Here is a 20,943-nt window from a genome sequence, read left to right on the forward strand (position 1 = left end):
AATGAAGATACCCTTTTGAGTCCACCTAAGCTATTGTGTTCTGTTACCTGAAGAAGCAGATTCTAGCCATGTCCTTCTCTTCTGCTGCTGCATACCTTTGAGTACCAAAGAGTGAGAGGGCTATGGGGGCAAACTGTAATCATGCCCTTCTCTCCCTGAAATGTATTTGATTTCTAGGAGTTGTGCTGATAACTTCTGGCCACATCCTTATCTTCACCAGAAATGCCCAGAACATACTGCTGATAGCCTTTGTGTAACCAGTGGAAACCCTTGGTGGGCCTGTATTTTTAATTCATCTTTCTCTGATCAGTAATGACAGTTGGTTCTGTTTCCAGCCTCTGCTACTACAGTAAATGTAATGGTTCAAATACAGGAAATAACTTTGTTTTCAAGGAAGCCCACATATTTAGTCTTTCTTTTTTTTTTTTAAAGATTATTTTATTTTATTTTATTTTTAAAGATTTTATTTGAGAAAGAGAGCACATGAGAGGAGGGAGGGTCAGAGGGAGAAGCGGGCTCTCCACTAAGCAGGGATCCCAGTGCGAGACTCGATTTTATTTATTTGTTGAGAGAGAGAGAGAGAAAATGATAGAGCACATGAGAGGGGGGAGGGTCAGAGGGAGAAGCAGACTCCCTGCCGAGCAGGGAGACTGACGCGGACTCGATCCCGGGACTCCAGGATCATGTCCTGAGCCGAAGGCAGTCGCTTAACCAACTGAGCCACCCAGGCGCCCCTTATTTTATTTTTTTTAAGATTTTATTTATTTGACAGTGCGCACACTTGCCCATGCACAAGCAGGGGGAGTCACAGGAAGATGAAGAAGCAGGCTCGCCCCTGAGTAGGGAGCCCGATGTGGACCTCCATCCGAGGACTCTGGGATCATGACCCAACCCAAAGGCAGATGCTTAACCCACTGAACCACCCAGGCACCCCAAGATTTATTTATTTTAAAGAGTGTGAGCAGGGGGAGGGACACAGGGAAAGAATCTCAGTCAAGAATCAGATGCTTAACTGACTGAGCCACACAGGCACCACTTGTAGATTTTTTGATAGAGATTCAGCTGAAAACTTTTAAACAAAGCTTTCTGAGTTCAGAAAAGTAGACAGTTCCTTTATTTTAGTTACTTTTGAAGGACCATAAGAGTGTGGGTAGAGCCTTGGATTAGGAAGGAGTAGGACTGGCTCTCGTACTGGCCTTACCACTAATGTGGTTGAGTGAGTTTTACCTCTTTTCATCTCTGTTATTTGTAAATGAGGTAGTTGACCCAAACCTCTCTACAGTACTTTTAGTTGTAAGATTTCTGTGAGTCCCTTAAAAGTGGTATAAAAATATTTTGAATTGTAATGACCAACTTTTCTTATAGTTTCTTCTCTAAGAATATGTGGGTACACTGATCTGTAGTGAACTTCCTGGTTAATTATCAAAGTTAGATTATGTTAAAGAATCAGAAGAGTCTTGATTTAATCTTAGCTCTGACATTGACTATGTGCCTTGTAAGCCATGGAGCTCTTCGGACATTAGTTTCCTTTTGTAAAATGTCCTCATCTGTGTGTTGTGTGGATCAAGTTTTATACTACATGTAGATAACCATTTTATAAACTTTTAAGTGCTGTTTATTTAAGGTGCCTTAACTAAGCATAAAGTGAGTTCGGCCCCCTGATAACTGGGCCTTTATCAGGAATTACATTTGTATGCTTTAGTGATCATTAATAAGATTAATTATTAATTTAGGGCTTAATAAGGTTTGTAAGATTCTTAAAGCGTACGTCTATTTTGGATATGATTAAAGGCAGCAGAAAGTTTAACAGAAACATGAATGGTAGCCATTTAAAAACAGTTGCACTCAAGCTGTTCATATTTGAAGAATTAAGTCAGTGGCACCTTGTGAGTTGGAATTAGACTGAAGTTCACTATAGATAAAATATGAATGGTATATGAACAAGTTCGATATAATTAAACATTGAAATTTTTACCATGAATTGAAATCGTATTTGAGGCTCTTTATTCTGTTCACAATATTAAGCATAACACTCAAGTTAGACTGACTCTCCTAAATACACACATGCCTTTTCTAAAAACTTTATTAGTACCTGTTTTAAGTAGTACTGCTATTTCAGTTAGTTGTAAATTTGGACAAAATGCCATTCTGAAAATACATAGAAAGCATCTGGGAAGGGATGGTAAATGAATTTTATGTAGATATTATATTTTATTTAGTTGGTAATAAGAATTTCAACCCTTTTGCCAAGAAGAAATTGCTAGCATTAAATTTACAGTTGATATTTACACTTTTTCTAATTTTCAAGAATATTGGTACAATAACTGTTGAGGTTCACCTTTATAATTTTCTGAAATCTCTTTGCCCTTTTAGCCCCCAAAGCGGGTTATAGCCAAGGTGCAACTCAGTATACACAAGCCCAGCAAACTCGACAAGTGACAGCCATAAAACCAGCCACACCAAGTCCAGCTACCACTACTTTCTCCATTTATCCTGTATCTTCCACCGTACAGCCAGTAGCAGCTGCAGCTACTGTGGTGCCATCCTATACCCAGAGTGCTACTTACAGTACCACAGCAGTCACTTATTCTGGTAAGATGGATAAACTGTGTTTAAATGAGTAAACAAATCAAACTTATTAGAAACTATCTTGATGTTCTGTGGCATGATCTTACTCCCAGTAGCAAGAATTGAATTAAATAGGTGTTGCTCTATGTGTCTCATGTGACAAATGGACCATACTCTAAGTTGTGTTTTTAGGGTTTTTGTTTTTTTAAGCCAGGAGATACTAACAATGTAAAATGCTCTTTGGGCATTTGAAAGGCAGTTATGCATGAGTCCTGGGCCTAGCATTGCAGTTAGAGAAAATAACACCTAGTATTTTACAAGGTTATTTTTTTTTCTGACTTTCCAAATGAATTTGAAAACTTAAGGTTAATATTCAGGGACTACCACTGACAAATAGTATTGTTTATTTCAGCCACCAGGGAACTATTTCTTTATTATCAGGAATAAGTAATCTTGAAAATAATTGGGTAGCCTTTGTAAATATCCATAAGGTTGTTATATAACATAAGTGTCTTGGAAGGACAGAGTAGCTCTATTTTCCTGAAATAATCATATGTCTATTTTATTATCTTATTACGGAAATTATATATTTCCTTAAATCATTATATTAAGAGAAATATGTTCATTAAAATCTCGCTATGTCCACTGCTTTTGCTAATTTCTAGCTAAGGTACTTTGCATTATTTCAGTGATTAAAATCACATGTTGCTTTTTTGTAGACATGTAACCTTGTACTACTATATGGTTGGTTCTGCATTTTATTTCTCAATACCTTGTCTTATTTTAGTTCTTGATAATTATCGCAGTTTGGGTGTTAAAACCCTAACTACTGAATTAAAAATTTCTTTTGTTGTTTTTCAGAGTTTGTTTTGAGAGAGAGTGCACATGCTTAAGCAGAGGAGGAGGGGCAGAGGGAGAGGGAGAGAGAATCTTAAGCAGACCCCACACCCAGCACAGAGCCCAAGTCAAGAGTCAGATGCTTAAAGGACGCAGCCACCCAGGCGCCCTGTTTTTCAGATATTTTTATTTCTTATCCTATGATAAATGCTTATGCTGGGTGCTGGGGATATGGTGGTGAATTAGGCAGATGTGGAGTATTTAGGAACAAGTTTGTTGTGGCTGGAATACAGAATATATGGGGTAAATATCAGGAGATAAGGCTGGAAATGTCAGCGTGAAAAGCCTTGCAGGCTCTGTTATGATGTCTGTCTTTATCTTGTGGGCCAAAAGGGTGCCCAAAAGGAGCAAATTTATAAGTTACCTGTGACAACCAAGCAGAAATGAATTGGGAGTGAGGAGAGGTTATTCCCAGATCTGTCATTCAGGATCGCCCAGATACAACTTTTCTGCCCCTCTTTATCTCTGATTAATTTTTATTTGTATCTGATTAATCCGTTATAACTATAAATGGAATTATTTCAGTGAGCTCTGACTGGACACATTTTTTTTTAATGTCCACATTCAACAAAATAAGGAGTACGATAGTATCCTTCCCTGTTATTGCTTCTGTCTTATATGTTCTCCTCCTCCCTCTCTTTTCTGTCTCTCTTCCATTGTCTCCATTACTTGAATATATCTTACACAGGATGAAGTTAATTTTTTTTATTTACTGTTATATTATGTGAGTAATCATTTAAAACTAGAAACTATAGATAAAAAAGAAAATATTAAATCACTGGACATGTACCCCTAGATACTAATTGCCATTAACATTTTGGTGCATGTCTTTCTCTAGTTTTCTTCATGGGAATATACATACACAGTATATACATTTTGTTATAAAAATGAATTTGTCCAGTGCATACTATTTTGTTAATCGCTTTTTTTGTCATTGTGAATGTTCTTTCATGTCACTTGAGTATAAGATACATCATTCTTTTAATTTGTGTTTTTCCCCAACTTTTTATTTTAGAAAATTTTAATTCTGCAGGAAATTTGAAAAAATAGTGTAAAGTCTATATACCATTTACCTAGATTTACCAATTATTAGTATTTTACCATATTTGCTTTATCTCTTAAAACATTTCAAATGGGTCAGCATTATATTTATAAGTTGCAGATGACCTGGCGCTTTGCCTAGAATTCTTCAGCCTGTATTTCTAAGAATAAGGGCATTCTCTTACATAACCACACGCAAATATCATTAAAAGGAATTGAACATGGATATTATCTAATTTCTTCAGTTGTCCACAAGTGTTTTCTATGGCTGAGCTTTCTGTTTGGTGTGTTTGTGCTTTGTTTTAAATTCAGGGTCTAATCAAGGCTCGTGGATTGTACTTGGTTGTCATATCTTGTTAGTTTCAGTTTCCTTTAATGTAGAATAATCTCCTATTTTTATCTTGTCTCTCCTGACCTTGACATTTTTTAAGAGTTCAGGCCAGTTGTCCTGTAAAATACCACAATCTGGATTTACCTGCTTTCATTATGCTTAGATTTTGGCAGTTTTCTAGTCAGTAAAACTACCGAAGTGAACTTTTTGCATTTCATCACATCAGGAGCAGATAAGTAATGCTATAAATTCCTTATTGATGATGCCAAGTATAATAACTGTTTGAAGTGGTGACTACCAGATCTCTCCATTTTAAGAATACCTTTTCCCCTTTGTAATTAACCAGGTAATCTATGGGCCTGTTACCCAACCACTTTTCACTCTATGGTGTTAGATCCTTTGAAAGTCTCTTAACTGAATCAAGTTCTACGATGATGGATATAAAATCTTTTTACATTGATTCTTAGCACTCTTCTCTAAGGAAGCATCCCCTCTCCTCTTCTTTTTTAGTATTACTATAGACTCATTCTCTTTAGTGTAGTATAATCCATTACTCTCATTTTTCTTTTTGAGGCACGTTTTCCCAAATTTGGCCAATGAGATCCTTTTCAAACTGGCTCCTGAGCTCTTTGGACTTGGCATCATTATTCTTTGAGCACTTTTTCCTTTTTTCCTTCCACAGTAAGATATTACTGATACACTTCAAGCATTTCATGCCCAAGACTCACAATCAGCCATTTCACAAAGGAGCTGTGGTTTTTAATATGGTATTTAGAAATCAGAATCTGTGCTTAGAAATACATAGTTTTCAATGGCTGCATAATATTTTATTGTATGGTTGTACTATATAGATTTTAAAGTTTCTTTCTTGGGATGCTAGATTTCATATTAGGGAAAAACTGGAAACAACAGTGGGTAAAATAATCCTTGTATGAAAAGATTCATGTATTTGCAAGTTGTTTCCCTAAGATAAATTCCTAGAAATTCCCATTATGTCAAAGGGTATGCTCTTTAAAAAAAAAATGTGATACACAGTATGAAATTGCCATCCAAAGAGATCATTGTTAGGACTCCTGAGTTCTGTATGTGCAATTTTATATCAGCTACAATTTAGGTTAGCTATATTTTTCATCTCATTAAACTTAGTTCTAGAATCTTGGTACCTGCTGAATGGTGGCTTGTAACATGCTGAATTATTACTGAAATGGTATGTTTTTGTTTCTGATATTGTACGTTTAAAAATTACATTTTAACTTAATACATAACTTACTAATTGATAAGCATTTTTAATAATTTTTTTTTTTCTAGAGGTGGAGGGGGAGAGGGTGAGGGAGAGGCAGAATCCCAAGCAGGCTCCACGCCCAGGGCATAGCCCAACATGGGGCTCAGTCCCACAACCCTGAGATCATGACCTGAGCCTAAATCAAAAGTCGGATGCTTAACCCCTGAGTCACCCAGGCGCTCCTAATAAAAGTATTTTTTAAGTGAAACTGTTTTAGCCCTGAAAAATTGGGCTTTTACTTAGAGATGCAACCTTATATTTGTTTTCCCATAGTGCTTTTACAAGAAATGTACATTTGTTTGCTGCTAGTAGTCATAGGAGATTAAGTAGTAAGCTATAGTTAAGCTCACCTTTTATTAGTTTTAGACTACAGGTATGCAAATGAAGGAGATTATTTTGTAAATATTAAGCCTAGCCTGGTGATTTTTGTGGTTTAAATAACTCAGTGTTTAAAGGATCTCACGATCTCTTAGCCTCAGTTTTCTCATCTTTCAAGTAAGGGTAATAATATTTGCCTAATAGGTCTGTTTTGAGACTTCACTGTGTCTGGAACATTGCCCCTCATACTGTGGATTCTCAGTTTAAAAAAAAAAAAAAAGCTAAACTAAAAGTCCTGGTCATCCAGCATTGTAGGATGCTATTGCCCTTATGCTACTTTTTATTTTCTTGATACATTAATTCATGAGGTTACATTTAAGTGGAATTTTTGCAGTTTCTGTACACAATAGCTAGTCATTTGGAAAATGTCTACTTAAAAAATTTCATATAAAAATCATGGTCCTAGCCAGTTATAATTTAAAAATAGCTTTGTTAGTTTTAACTAGACAATTTATGGTGTTTTAAAAGTGAAATTTAAACTACATATTTCTGCCTATCACTTTGAAGGTATTTGGTCTTCTGTCACATTTTTAAGTAACATGACATTGGTAAGACTGACCAGAAGAGTTTATTGATCTGTAGTTTTTCCTTTGATCAGTTATATGAGTTGTTTTCTAATTGTTTTTTATCTGATCATATACTTATTATTGATATGCCTACCTGCTTCTTCCTATTTTTACTTTTAGATGTTTTCTTCTCTTACCATACTTTCTATCTTTATAAGCATTTATATAATTTAATAGCCTGACATAAAAGTCTAGGAAGGCTTTTCTTTTTTTAAAGATTTTATTTATTTATTTGAGAGAGAGAGAGAATGAGAGCCAGAGAGCATGAGAGGGAGGGAAGAGGGTCAGAGGGAGAAGCAGACTCCCTGCTGAGCAGGGAGCCCGACGTGGGACTCGATCCCGGGACTCCAGGATCATGACCTGAGCCGAAGGCAGTTGCTTAACCAGCTGAGCCACCCAGGCGCCCTAGGAAGGCTTTTCATGCAGATCACTTGATTGCACTGTTTTCTGGATATTTCCAGTTTCAGGTGCCTGTGATTCTCATTTACCATGCATCTTAAATCCTCACCTTTCCAGTTCCTGTTTTCTTTCCTATGTGTGTAGATGCCTCAGAGCTAGTGGGTCATAAGTCTTTTCTTTTCAATATAGCAGTCTGCATTTGAGAGAGGTTCAGTTTTCCTTAAGTAGTTCTTATGTGCCATCCTGGCAACTAGGAATATTTTGCCTGAGCCTTACGTGACTCTTGGCCCACTTAATTCCACTTGAAAAAAAAGAAGTTTTGCAGTGTGATCAATAGGGAGTCCACCAAATTTCCAGAGATCTTAGTTTAGAAAGGAGAGAAATTTTCCAGTTTTGAGGTAGGCTTATGAATAAAACCCACAATTTTGTCAAATTTAAAACTTCTATAGATTTTTAAATCTATAGATCACTGAACATAAGCAACATGTATATGTTACGTCTATGTCAGTAACTAGCTTGGTGTGCTTTATCATTAGAGACTTTGAACAATGGAAATGGATAGAATCAATCCATGCATTCAACCAGAAAATACAGTGCTCTTTTTCCTTTTTTTTTTTTTTTTTTTGGGGGATACAGTGCTCTTTTTCTTTTGGAGAATGAGAACCAATGTATTTGGTCCTTATTTCCAAAATTTTTTATCTGTTGTCCTATGTATTCATCTGAACTCCAGCTCCATATCACAGACGTCTGCTAAGGTTTCTTCACCTTGCTTCTCCAAACCAGCTTCTGTCAGCTCCTTGCTTTGATCAGTTGCACAACCCCCAATCAATCACTAGAACTCAAAAGTCTTGGTGTGTTTTTCTGTTCTTTTAAATCTTCTATCCTCTCAGGCATCAAGCATATACTTTCATGAGTTTCTTTTTTTCCTATCTAATATCCTAGTTCAGACGCTCCTTCCAATTCAACCCTTCCCAAATTGTGTGCAGAAGAATTCTTTTGGGGAAATATTAACAGATTCTGTAACCGCGTACGTTTATCACTGTCGTATCCCACCAACTGAACTATAAGTTTCTCGAAGTCAAGGACCAAATCTTAGACTCTTTTATGCCTTTATAACACCTGGCATGTGTGGAGTTAAAAACTTGATTGACTTGTATAAAAAGAGAGGGTAAATAAGATTTTTCCAGGTTTTGTGAGATACTCATTATTTGTAAATATGCACATTTAAACCTACCTTTACTAGCAGAATTTATTGAATTTAAATTCATAGCATTTAACCTGGCCTTTGGTAATTATATAACGTACTCTTTGTTTGATTTGATTTGTAAGGTACGTCGTATTCAGGTTATGAAGCAGCAGTGTATTCAGCTGCATCCTCCTACTACCAGCAGCAGCAGCAGCAGCAGAAGCAGGCGGCGGCGGCGGCGGCAGCTGCCGCTGCGACAGCTGCCTGGACAGGGACCACCTTTACTAAAAAAGCACCATTCCAAAATAAACAACTGAAACCAAAACAGCCTCCCAAACCGCCCCAGATTCACTATTGTGATGTTTGTAAGATCAGCTGTGCTGGACCACAGGTACTTATGTTGTATGTTTTACCACACGCCTTCAAGTTAATTTTTGATAGTCAAGTATGGTTGATATTCTAACACTTAAACAGAGAAGGCTTACATTTTCTTCCTGTTAGCTTTTAGCTAACACATACATATTTTGCTAAACAATCTTTTTTTAAGAGGTATTTGTATTGAGACATAAGAATTCTATTAAAAAAAAATTTTTAAATGATTATTTTAATGAAAAATGGGTAAATTATACTTTTTTCATGAAAGATACTTTGCCCCTTACACAGTTGGTATTGATTTCCTTAGCTGTTCTTAGAGGTCCATGAGTATATGAATAGAATTTTACAGTTGAGAAAGGATGACCATAGAGATCATTCAGTTTTACATACTTGAATTAAAGATGAGAGGACTTTGTCAAATATGTTATTTTTTGGAGCATTTAAATAGCAGAAGAAAATTGTCTTTCCGGAATATTAAAAATCCTTAAAATAAGTTCTTTTAACAGTCTGTAGTTTGCAGGATAACATTTCTAATAAGGCTAATTTTTGCATATGCTTTGTAGAATGTTCTTTCAGTGTAATTTCCTTTGTGAGGAAATAGAAACTTTGGGAACAAGAAAGATGTGGGGAAGTGTCTTTTTCAAAAATATCAACTAATGGAGCATGTAAAATATTTATCCCTTTTTTCCCCCAGGTTTTGTTTTTTTTCCTGATTGTTACACCTTAAAATGTATGATTTAGGCATGAGTGTTTATAAAGTCCAATGTGTTTAACCCTTATCCTGACATTGTTAATTTTTTTAAAAGTGTCTTTTTTTTTTTTTTAAGATTTTATTTATTTGACAGAGACGCAGTGAGAGAGGGAACACAAGCAGGGGGAGTGGGAGAGGGAGAAGCAGGCTTCCCACGGAGCAGGAAACCTGATGTGGGGCTCGATCCCAGGACCCTGGGATCATGACCTGAGCTGAAGGCAGACGCTTAACGACTGAGCCACCCAGGCGCCCCTTAAGAGTGTCTTTTTATATAAGAATTGACAAGCAGTTTGGCAGATAAAAGGCATATTATTGGGAAGGGACAGTCTTTGACTCTGTAGTAGTTTCTTTGTTATATTGTCTCTGCCCCACCTATGTACATTCTTAATTTATTAGATTAGTTCTATCTACTTTTTAAATACTGATTTTTTAGATTATTTTCAATTACCAGCATTCCCTGAGTTACACAAATTAGGGAATGATTGTGGAATATTTAATATATGTGACTAGTTACATAAAACCTTCTTTCTCCCTATTTGAGTGTGATAGGAAATAGTTTCATTGTGATTACATGGTCAGGGGAGACGGAGCAGGTAGGGAATGTTGGCAGGGACCCAGAATTAAACATGGAAGAAGTATATCCTACTCTGCGATGGCTACTGAGAGGGGATGATGCTATGAGTGGCAAATGTAGACCCAAAAGATGTGTTGAGTATCTGTTACCCATATAAAATGCTAGAACATGGGTCTAAGATCATTGGTGAAAAGTAGCATTTAGAATGATATATATAAGGCTGACCATTGGTTTGGAGTGTCTAGATTTTTATGAAAGAATAGGCCAGGGATACTTCTGCAAGTCAGAGGCAGTGCTTTAAGGGGCTAATGAGCCTTTGAGAAAAGCATCATTGACTTTTTAAGTTAGAATCTAGGTGTGGACAAAGGAGGGAGGAGAGAGATAAAGATTCACGTTCAAGGGGCCATGGTCCCAGTCCTGGTTCTGCCACTGTTTGGCTTTGGACAAGTTGGAGACCTTCACTTCTTTGGGCTTTTGTTTCCTCACTTACTAAGGACTTGCCCTAAATAATTGAGTCTCAGACTGCTTCATGGAGCCACTTCAGGCCACTGCAGATAATGAGAGGAGAATCAGATGACTGGGTCTTAGGTCTCCCTCATTTGTTTCAAAAAACAGAGCAATTTTCCCTACTACTGCATATGATTTCATTTGGAGAAAGGATTATCTTGTTTAAAAATTAGAAAATCATTGTTTTAGGTGATCTCTAAAGTTCCATCCAGCTCTTAAATTCTGTGATAAATATACAGTTTTATGCTAATAATACGTCTGTCTTAAAAACTTGTGTTCCCTCTCTCGCTGTGTCTCTCTCTGTCAAATAAAATCTTTAAAAAAAATTTTTTTTTTAAACATGAAAGAGGAACTATTTGACCCCACTCAAGAAAAAGAGACAGCAGTCCTTATTAACTCCTCATTTTAATAAATCTGCCTTCTTTAATCATCTGATTCCAGACAGTTTTTGTTGTTTTTTTTTTTTAAAGGATTTTATTTATTTATTTGACAGCACACAAGCAGGAGGAGCAGCAAGCAGAGGGAGAGGGAAAAGCACTCTCCCCGCTGAGCCGAGAGCCTGACATGGGGCTCAGTCCCAGGACCCTGGGATGATGACCTGAGCCAAAGGCAGACACTTAACCGACTGAGCCACTCAGGCACCCCCAGACAGTTTTTAATATACAGTTTCACTATTTTGTTGGCTAGTATTATAATAATAATGTTTTTCCTTGCAAGTACATGTAATTTTGACTGTTACATATTTTAAATAAGCTTTTGTTTCAGGATGGCATGGGTTCTTATGAAAACACATTCTGAGTTAGAAAAGTTAGTTTTATAAATAAATATACCTCTTCTTAAAATGTCTTGTTACCATTCAGTAACTTTTTTTTTCATGATATAGATACATTCCCTCCTTCATCTTAGTTCTACAGTTAAATAATTTGTGGAATGGTCATTCTGTCCATCGTTACACATAAGCAGTAAAAGATGCAAATTCTTAAAACCGGAAGTGGTTACCTTATATTGTTAATATAGCTATGTATGAAAGTCTTTTGTAAATCAGAGTGTTAGATAAATGTATTCTTGGTAAGCAAAATAGAACCACAGATATATCACGTATATAGGGAATCCTACATGCTCTTGTTCAGTTGCTTTTGTAGTTGTTTAGTGCTCATTATTAAATGAGTACTAGAGATTTGAGAATTGAATAATTTCAAATGATACAGATAGAAAATTAGCAAAGCAACATTTATCCTTTTTGTTTGAAACAGACTTATAAAGAACATTTAGAAGGACAGAAACATAAAAAAAAAGAAGCCGCATTGAAAGCCTCACAAAATACCAGCAGCAGCAACAACTCTACTCGTGGGACTCAAAATCAGCTACGTTGTGAGCTCTGCGATGTGTCTTGTACAGGAGCAGATGCATATGCTGCCCACATTCGTGGTGCTAAGCATCAGAAAGTAGGTGTTTTTTCCCACACACCCTTATGTCTTACTCTGTTTTCTTTTACTTTTTCAATGGAGGGTTTAAATATAGGTGGCTTTAAAACTTGAGAACTTTGAGTGGATTATAGGCCTTGTTTATATGCTAATATACATAAAGGTAACATCAATAGTCATTGCTTAAAGAGGGAAAGATTGGAGACTTTTTTCTTTGAATTAAACTAAATCATTTATTCTTCCAATTGGAAATTTGTTGTATGATTATTTTCCTCTTGTCATGCTTAAGTATAGGTTGGTATGTAGGTGGCCAAGTTGATTTCATCTTTCTTTGCCTTGGTTTCCTCACCTTGTGGTAAATGGAGTATGTATCAAAATCTTCAGAGATTGTTTTGAAAGTAGTGAGTTTTGTGTATACAAATATATAAACAAAAATATAACAAAGAAAAATATAGCTCAGATTTTCATTTTATAAAGTCTTTTATGCCAGCTCAGAGCAACGAAGGGTCATCAAAGAGTCATCAAAAAAGGGCTGGATTTTGTTTAGTTTATGTTGTTTAAAGCGGAGAATGTATATGTATAAATATACTTTAAGGTTTTTATTTAAAATGATAAATACCCGTTTCTTTGATTTCTAAAAAAAAAATAAACTCTTTTTAGAAAAAGTTAAAAATCAGTGCTTTTTGGGTTTCCTCACAAATGTGCTTTTATTTTGTAGGTGGTTAAATTACACACAAAACTTGGTAAACCCATTCCTTCAACAGAACCAAATGTTGTTAGCCAAGCTACTTCTTCAACAGCTGTGTCTGCTTCAAAACCGACTGCCTCTCCCTCAAGCATTGCAGCAAGCAATTGTACTGTGAATACTTCATCAATTGCAACTTCTTCAGTGAAAGGTCTTACAACTACAGGAAACTCGTCTCTTAATAGTACATCTAACACTAAAGTATCAGCAGTGCCTACAAATATGGCTGCCAAGAAAACATCTACACCCAAAATAAACTTTGTTGGCAAGTACTAAAGTTCTGTGTTCCTCCTAATTGTCAAAGTGATGTTTCTCCTCCATTCCAGGACTAATCCTTCTGTTTTATGCTCTTGTACCCATCTCCCTTCTTTGAGACCTTATTCGATCACATATCTGTTTTTTTCTCTTAAAATTTTAATCAGTCCTCCATCTTCTAATGGCTTCTTCCTTCTTCCTTTTGGTCAAACAGGTTTGCCTGTGTCTTCCATAACCTTTAAAAAAAATAAAAGAACAGGCATTTTCTTATTACCGTAATCCTCTCAAGCTGCAGCCTAATTCTTTCTCTACTTTATACTTCTTATCCAGTCCTCAGTCTGTTCCAGTGTTTCCACCCTACTCTTCTGAAGCTGCTTTCAGAAGTCACCAAAGATCTAATTGCCAAATCCAGTGACCAGTTTTCAGTCTCACTCTGGTGACCTCTCTGACATTTGACACAGTTGACTGCTGTACCTTAAAGCTTAAAGTCTCTCTTATACATCTACCCACCCCATTCTCCAGGGTCTCTGTAGGTTCTCCTGCCTTCATGTTCATTAAATGGTGGTGCTACTAAGATTCTTTTGAGTCTGGTTCTCATCTCACTCACCTCACCTAGTATTCACAAGTGGTCTCATTCATTCCAGTGTGCAGTAACTTTAAAATTTCTTGGGCAAACGCAAAACTCCCACCTTTTAGAGCTGTATTGTAGGAATTACCTAGTTATTTTCTGTATGGCTCTCTATGGCCAACCAGTGTCTCATTCTGTCACAAGAGTGTCATGAAATAATCTCGTCAAATTGCTGCTTTTTTTTTTTTCCACATGGAAAATTTTATTGACATTATTTCTACTTGTTTATTGTCTCCTTCGGTTGTGTACATAGTCCTTTTGTTTCTGTCACTACAGTATTTCTACAGAAAAAAAAATGCCTATTTTTCTTCATATCTACTGCCTTGTTTTTAGGCCTTCAAAGTCTCTTCCTCAGAGCTTTGTCTCTTAAGCACATTCAGTCTCTCCAAGGCTGATCAAAGTCATTTTTTGTGTCAAATTGTATTAGTCTCCTGCTTAAAAATTTTCAGTGGCCTTCTCCTTGCATGTAGGAAAAAACTACATTCCTTAGTTATGCCATCCGAGGCCTTCATAGTCTGAATGTGTCATCACGTCTGCCTACATAGTATTGATGCTGAGGTCTCCTTGAATTTACCATAGTCTTTCAAACGTCATGTTATTGTGTATGGTATTCTGTTTAGACATCATTCTCTTCTTTCTACTGGGCCAAATTCATACTTGTTAACTCTTCTTTCAAAGCCCAGCTCAAGTGACACACCCTTAGTGAAGCCTTTGCTAACTGGATCATGTTAGAAGGTAGAGGCTCCCCTTTTTTTTTTACTTTAAAAAAGAAAAATTCCCACCACACTGTGTTCCTGTTTATTGTAGCACTTACCACATTGTATTATAATTATGTGTATCTTCCCTTAAATTATTGGCACCTCAAAAGCAGCTACACTATCTTACTCTGATATTACCAGGACTTAGGACATTGCCCAGTTCCTTGGGAGGGAATTAGGGATACAAACATGAATTGGGCTTAGACCCTACCTTTTTAGGTACTTGCTATTGACTTTTAGGTATTAGCTGTTACGAGAGTCATGATGGGGACGGAAAGGATCACTGGGTGTTGGAGAAGGGAAAAATCCAGATATGTATTTCATTAACAGGGTAAAAGCCAAATGGTTGATGTGTTATTCAAAATTCTGATGTATGTCAAGCAGGAGTTGGACTAACGGTGAAAAAATAAGAACTTCATCTGAAATTTTTGTTGTATCAGATTATACATTTACAAAAAGAAAATGAAAATTACTATAATTCTTTTATGCTCTTCTAGGTGGGAATAAGCTGCAGTCAACAGGAAATAAAACAGAAGACTTAAAAGGAACCGAATGTGTTAAAAGCACTCCTGTCACCTCTGTACAGATTCCAGAAGTAAAGCCAGACACCGTGTCAGAACCAGTCACACCTGCATCTCTTGCTGCTTTGCAGAGTGATGTGCAGCCAGTGGGCCATGATTATGTGGAGGAGGTATTGATTTGAGAATACCATCACTGTGAGATTAGTACAGGAAAGAAGTGTGTCACATTGGGGGTGCCTGGGTGGCTCAGTTAGTTAAGCGTCCGACTCTTGGTTTGAGCTCAGGTCATGATCTCATGGTTGTGAGATTGAGCCCCATGTCGGTCTCTGTGCCAGGCAGGAAGCCTGCTTAAGAGTCTCTCCCTCTGCACAGATGCTTTATGCGTAAAACTAGATTTAGGTTACTTATAAAGGAATATCATAGGTATCTTTGTTAAAGGTTTTTAAAAAGCATGTCCTTGGAGCGCCTGGGTGGCTCAGTCGGTTGAGTGACTGACTCTTGGTTTTGGCTCAGGTCATGATCTCAGCGGTCGTGAGATCAAGCCCTGTGGTGAGCTCCACACTTAGCAAGGAGTCCACTTGAAGATTCTCTCCCTCTCCCCCCCCTTCAAATAAATAAATTTTTTTTAAAAAAGGATGCTCTTTAGGCTTGCCTAAGTGACATAATTTTTTTCTTAACTTTTTCCTTACCAACACCATCACTGTGATATAAGGTAACTTTCTATTTGGTAGACATTCTTGTATCCTTAAAGTATCCTGCATATAAAGAGTAAAAAAAAAAAATTGTGAGCCACAAAATAATGACAGAGAGAGCCAATATTTCTGAACAATCATGTAGTTTTGTGTGTAAAATTAAAGTTGCTGATATATCAGATCATGTTTATTTGATTTCTCAAGCTGATTAGAAATCTTCCTGTCTTACAGGTAAACTCAGTAAATTGAGGAATGAGGGGCCTGATAAATATTTGCTATTAGCAAAAAGCCCAACATAGAGTGGTGTAGCACTATATACTTTTCACTGTGTTATAGAACATAAGTTCTCTGAGCTTCAGTGTCCTCATCTGTAAAACTTGGATATTTCCAAAGTTGTGAAGATTAAATAAAATACCTAGAACAGTACCTAGCATATAGTAGATTTTTGGTAATTATCTCTTCATTTTTTTTCTCCCATCAAGAAAAATTACATATTATGTTGTCTTTGTTTACCAGATAGAAAACTGGTTTATACTGTTTATAAGCAGTTCACAATTTAAAAATTACAGATCTTAAGAGAGTAAACATTTGGTTATCTAAAGAAATGTACACGGCCAGGATACCTTAATCTTTAATGGTATTGGTTAATTAAGTAAGCCAAAACTTAAGAGAATTGGCATTCAGAGCCAATCGTTAAAGCTTTCACAAATAATTTGAACCTAGTATCCATTATAGACATGTTAATAACCCTGTACTTCTCTTCCTTACTGGTTGTGCATTTAGAAAAAAATTGACATTGATTTTCCATAAAGTTACATGTATAAAATCTTGAGTTTTGTAGAAACTTGTATACCATAATAATGTCTTTAATACTCTTATTTCCATCTCCAAGAGCAGTACCTAGCCAGTAGCAGGTATTCACTCTTTATTAGAGAACTATTATCCAATTGCATTTAAATTGAAATGTTTACACATAAATAAAGGTATTGAAAATAAAGTTAATATCAAATGCAAATACATGCAGATACGCATCTTGCATGGTGCAGTTAAGAAAATTAACACGTTTTGATTCTCTAGATTATCCTTTTAAAAAATTATAGATATTGTCTCTCATTTTCCCCCCACTTCAATATTAATTGTTTACATTTATTCATCACAGAATCTGTGAGGGTTTGTGAATGAAATCTTCAACTATAATATTTTGTTATGATTCTTGAATTCTTTTTTCCCATGTCAAGGTACGAAATGATGAGGGAAAAGTAATTCGATTCCATTGTAAATTATGCGAGTGCAGTTTTAATGATCCCAATGCTAAGGAGATGCACTTAAAAGGGCGAAGACACAGACTTCAATATAAAGTGAGTAAAATTTCAACTGTCAGGGCAGTTCAGTCAGTTAAATGTTTGACTCTTGATTTTAGCTCATGTCATGATCTCAGAGTTGTAGGATCAAGCCCCATGTCAGATGTGGAGCCTCCTTAAGAGCCTCTTGCCCTCTGCCCCTCCCCCGCTTTAAAAATTTTTCAGCTGTCTTTAACACAGCTTGGAACATTCTACATAGAAAACACAACATCTAAATGTAACACAGTTCATGAACTCCATTCTAACATTAGCATGTCATGTCTCACTTGGATTCAGATGTTTGGTTTTTATTGATTAGTTTGTTGTATTTGGCTAAGAACAGTATAACCGTATTTCATCATTTTTAGTGACTAACATTGCTTGGATCAAGTAATCATGTATATATAGATAATTGTTTCACATAAAGTATTTTGAAAGAAGTAATAGGTCTCCATTTATTTACCTTCTTGTCTTGGTAGAATTCCCACTAAAATGAATTTTAAGATAAGGAATTCATTGAAAACACTTCAGATGTTAAGTTAAATCCAAATCATTTATTTATTTAAAGTTTTTAATTAGCCTAAACTAATGCACTAGATTCATGTGTTCCCTTCTAAACAAAGAGATGGTAAAAAATTAAAATAGTCTGTTTTTTAACCGTCACAGTCTGACATTTAGAATCTTCTACTTACAAACAAGTAAAGGAAAATGAAATATCCATTAGTTCACTAAGGATTTCTTCTATTGGTTAGCACTAAGTTACGTACTTTTTACATACTAAGTATGTCATTGTAAACTTAGTTAAGAATTTGGGGGAATGGGAGGGGAAGAAGAATGTTTATTAATGTATTCCGAATCTTTCCTCTAATACAACTTATTTTACTGATTTTACCCTTAAAATAAATTTGCAGCTGAAAGCCTCTATGATGAAAGAATATGGGGGATTGTATGATTAATAATACGTGTAGATTGTTACAGGGCCTGCTAATTTTTTAAGTGTCTGCATTAACAGAAAAAAGTAAATCCAGATTTGCAAGTTGAAGTAAAGCCCAGTATTCGAGCCAGAAAGATTCAAGAAGAGAAAATGAGGAAGCAAATGCAGAAAGAAGAGTATTGGCGAAGACGAGAAGAAGAAGAACGCTGGAGAATGGAAATGAGGTAATATCTTTAACTTTTAGTAGCATGATAGAAAGTGGTTCAGCCTTTCTAAAAAACTTAGCTATTCTGAGTATGACTCCTATTCAAAGCAGTCTAGATTTATTTAGTGTACTTTAATTTTCACTTTTCAGGAAGATCATAGGTATAGGAAAGAAATGCATTAAAATTAAGATATTGGCTATTCTAGTATTTGACTGTGGCCTTGGTATTAGGAATTATGTGGTAAGTGGTATCTTATATATATTAAATATATGAAGAAATAGTTGAATTATATATAGATTTTTTTTTTTTTTTTTTATTAAACTCTACTATGCCCAGTGTGGGACTTGAACTCAAAAACCCAAGATCAGGAGTCACCTGCTCTACTAATTGAGCCAGCCAGGTGCCCCAGAATAGTTTAATATTCTAAATAAATGCCTCAGGGGGCGCCTGGGTGGCTCAGTCGTTAAGCGTCTGCCTTCAGCTCAGGTCGTGATCCCAGGGTCCTGGGATCGAGCCCCACATCGGGGGGAAGCCTGCTTCTCCCTCTGCCACTCTCCCTGCTTGTGTTCCTTCTCTCACTGTGTCTCTCTCCATCAAATAAATAAATAAAATCTTTTAAAAAAATAAATAAATAAATAAATAAATAAATAAATAAATGCCTCAGTTTAAAACAAAATAGAACATTTTGTTACATGATAAAAATATCCTGAGTATAAGATTTGGCAGATTCTAGACAATAATGTGTGCATTTTATAAAAGAAACGTCTATTATAGAAGCTTTAGAGGCTATAGGGAAGGAGAAAGAAAACATATCTTCTAGAGATATGTTAATGTTTGGTTTTATTGATACAACTGACATTTTTTTTTTTTTTTTTTGAGAGAGAGCGCGCGCGCACGGAGGAGAGGCATAGAGGGGAGAGAGAGTCTTAAGTAGGCTCCATGCCCAGTGCAGAGCCCAGTGTGGGGCTTGATCTCACAACCCTGAGATCATGACCTGAGCCCAAAACAAGAGTTAGGTGCTTAACTGACTGAGCCACCCAGGCGCCCCATCGTATCCTTAAATGATAAAATTGAGGGGCACTCGGCTGGCTCAGTTGGTAGAGCATGTGACTCTTGATTTCAGGGTCATGAGTTCAAGCCCCACATTGGGTGTAGAGGTTACTTGAAAAAACTAAATGGTACAGTTCAATGCTTTTTAAGTAATACGGAGTTATACAGCCATCACCACAGTCAATTTTAGAACTATTTTTGTCACCCCCAAAAGAAACCACAAACCCATTGGCAGTCACTCCTGTTTTCCCGCCAATCCCTACATCTACCCCTTTCTGTATAATATACAATATATTTTCTGTCTATAGACTTATTCTGGGGGCGCCTGCGTTGCTCAGTTGGTTAAGCATCTGCCTTCCATTCAGGTCATGATTCCAGGATCCTGGGATTCCAGGACCCCTACATCGGGCTGCTTGCTCAGCAGGGAATCTGCTTCTCCCTGTCCCTCTGTGTGCTCTTTCTCTCTCTCGAATAAATTTTAGACTTATTCTGGAGATTTCACATAAATGGAATCATACAATGCATGGTCTTTTTTGTCTGCCTACTTTTTTTTTTTTTTTTTAAGACTTTATTCATTTGACAGAGAGACACAGCAAGAGAGGGAACACAAGCAGGGGGAGTGGGAAAGGGAGAAGCAGGCTTCCCGCAGAGCAGGGGGCCCGATGCGGGGCTCGATCCCAGGACCCTGGGACCACGACCTGAGCCGAAGGCAGACACCCAATGACTGAGCCACCCAGACGCCCCTGCCTACTTTCACTTAACATAATGTTTTCAAGGTTCATGCATGTTTTAGCATGTATCAGTAATTTGTTTCATAGCTGAATAGTATTCCATCATATGAATGTGTAACGTTCATTTATCAGTTGATGGACATTTGTGTTGTTTCCACTTTTGCGCTGTCATGAATACTGCTGCTAGGAGTATTTGTGTGCAAGTTTTAAAGTATAATTTCAGGGGCACCTGGGTGGCTCAGGTGGTTAAGCATCTGCCTTCAGCTCAGGTCGTGATCACAGAGTCCTGGGATTGAGCCCCCACCCTGCTCAGTGGGGAGCCTGCTTTTCCCTCTCCTACTCCCCCTGTTTGTGTGCACGTACTCTCTCTCTGTCAAATGAATAAACTCTTTAAAATATATATATATATAAAATTTCAAAAAATAGGGGCGCCTGGGTGGCTCAGTCGTTAAGCGTCTGCCTTCGGCTCAGGTCATGGTCCCAGGGTCCTGGGATCGAGCCCCGCTTTGGGCTCCCTGCTCAGCGGGAAGCCTGCTTCTCCCTCTCCCACTCCCCCTCCTTGTGTTCCCTCTCTCTCTGTGTGTCTCTCTGTCAAATAAATAAAATCTTAAAAAAAATTTTTTTTTCCAAAAAATAACAGAAGCATAATGTATGCTTTTTTTTTTTTTTAAGATTTTTTATTTATTTGACAGAGCACAAGCAAGGGGAGTGGGAAAGGGAGAAGCAGGCTCCCTGCTGGGCAGGGAGCCCAATGAGGGGTTCAGTCCCAGGACCTGGGATCATGATCTGAGCCGAAGGCAGATG

The 20,943-nt window shown here is 36.8% G+C and overlaps 1 protein-coding gene across 3 annotated transcripts in view; it reads left to right on the forward strand.

The window, feature by feature from the left end:
* The window catches only part of ZFR (zinc finger RNA binding protein), an 81,092-nt gene that overhangs the window by 21,923 nt on the left and 38,226 nt on the right, over positions 1 to 20,943 (forward strand). For all 3 annotated transcript variants that reach the window (XM_025867432.2, XM_025867433.2, XM_025867434.2), the window contains 7 exons: positions 2,374 to 2,592; positions 8,792 to 9,039; positions 12,109 to 12,300; positions 12,998 to 13,289; positions 15,163 to 15,356; positions 17,117 to 17,236; positions 18,231 to 18,376. In XM_025867432.2, the coding sequence (XP_025723217.1) occupies positions 2,374 to 2,592; positions 8,792 to 9,039; positions 12,109 to 12,300; positions 12,998 to 13,289; positions 15,163 to 15,356; positions 17,117 to 17,236; positions 18,231 to 18,376 (1,411 nt within the window). The remainder of the gene's footprint in view (positions 1 to 2,373; positions 2,593 to 8,791; positions 9,040 to 12,108; positions 12,301 to 12,997; positions 13,290 to 15,162; positions 15,357 to 17,116; positions 17,237 to 18,230; positions 18,377 to 20,943) is intronic.

The sequence above is a fragment of the Callorhinus ursinus genome, unplaced genomic scaffold (genome assembly GCF_003265705.2).
Source record: "Callorhinus ursinus isolate GAN/ISIS: 27379988/994484 unplaced genomic scaffold, GSC_fseal_2.0 scaffold3, whole genome shotgun sequence".
In the NCBI taxonomy this organism is placed as follows: Eukaryota; Metazoa; Chordata; class Mammalia; order Carnivora; family Otariidae; genus Callorhinus; species Callorhinus ursinus.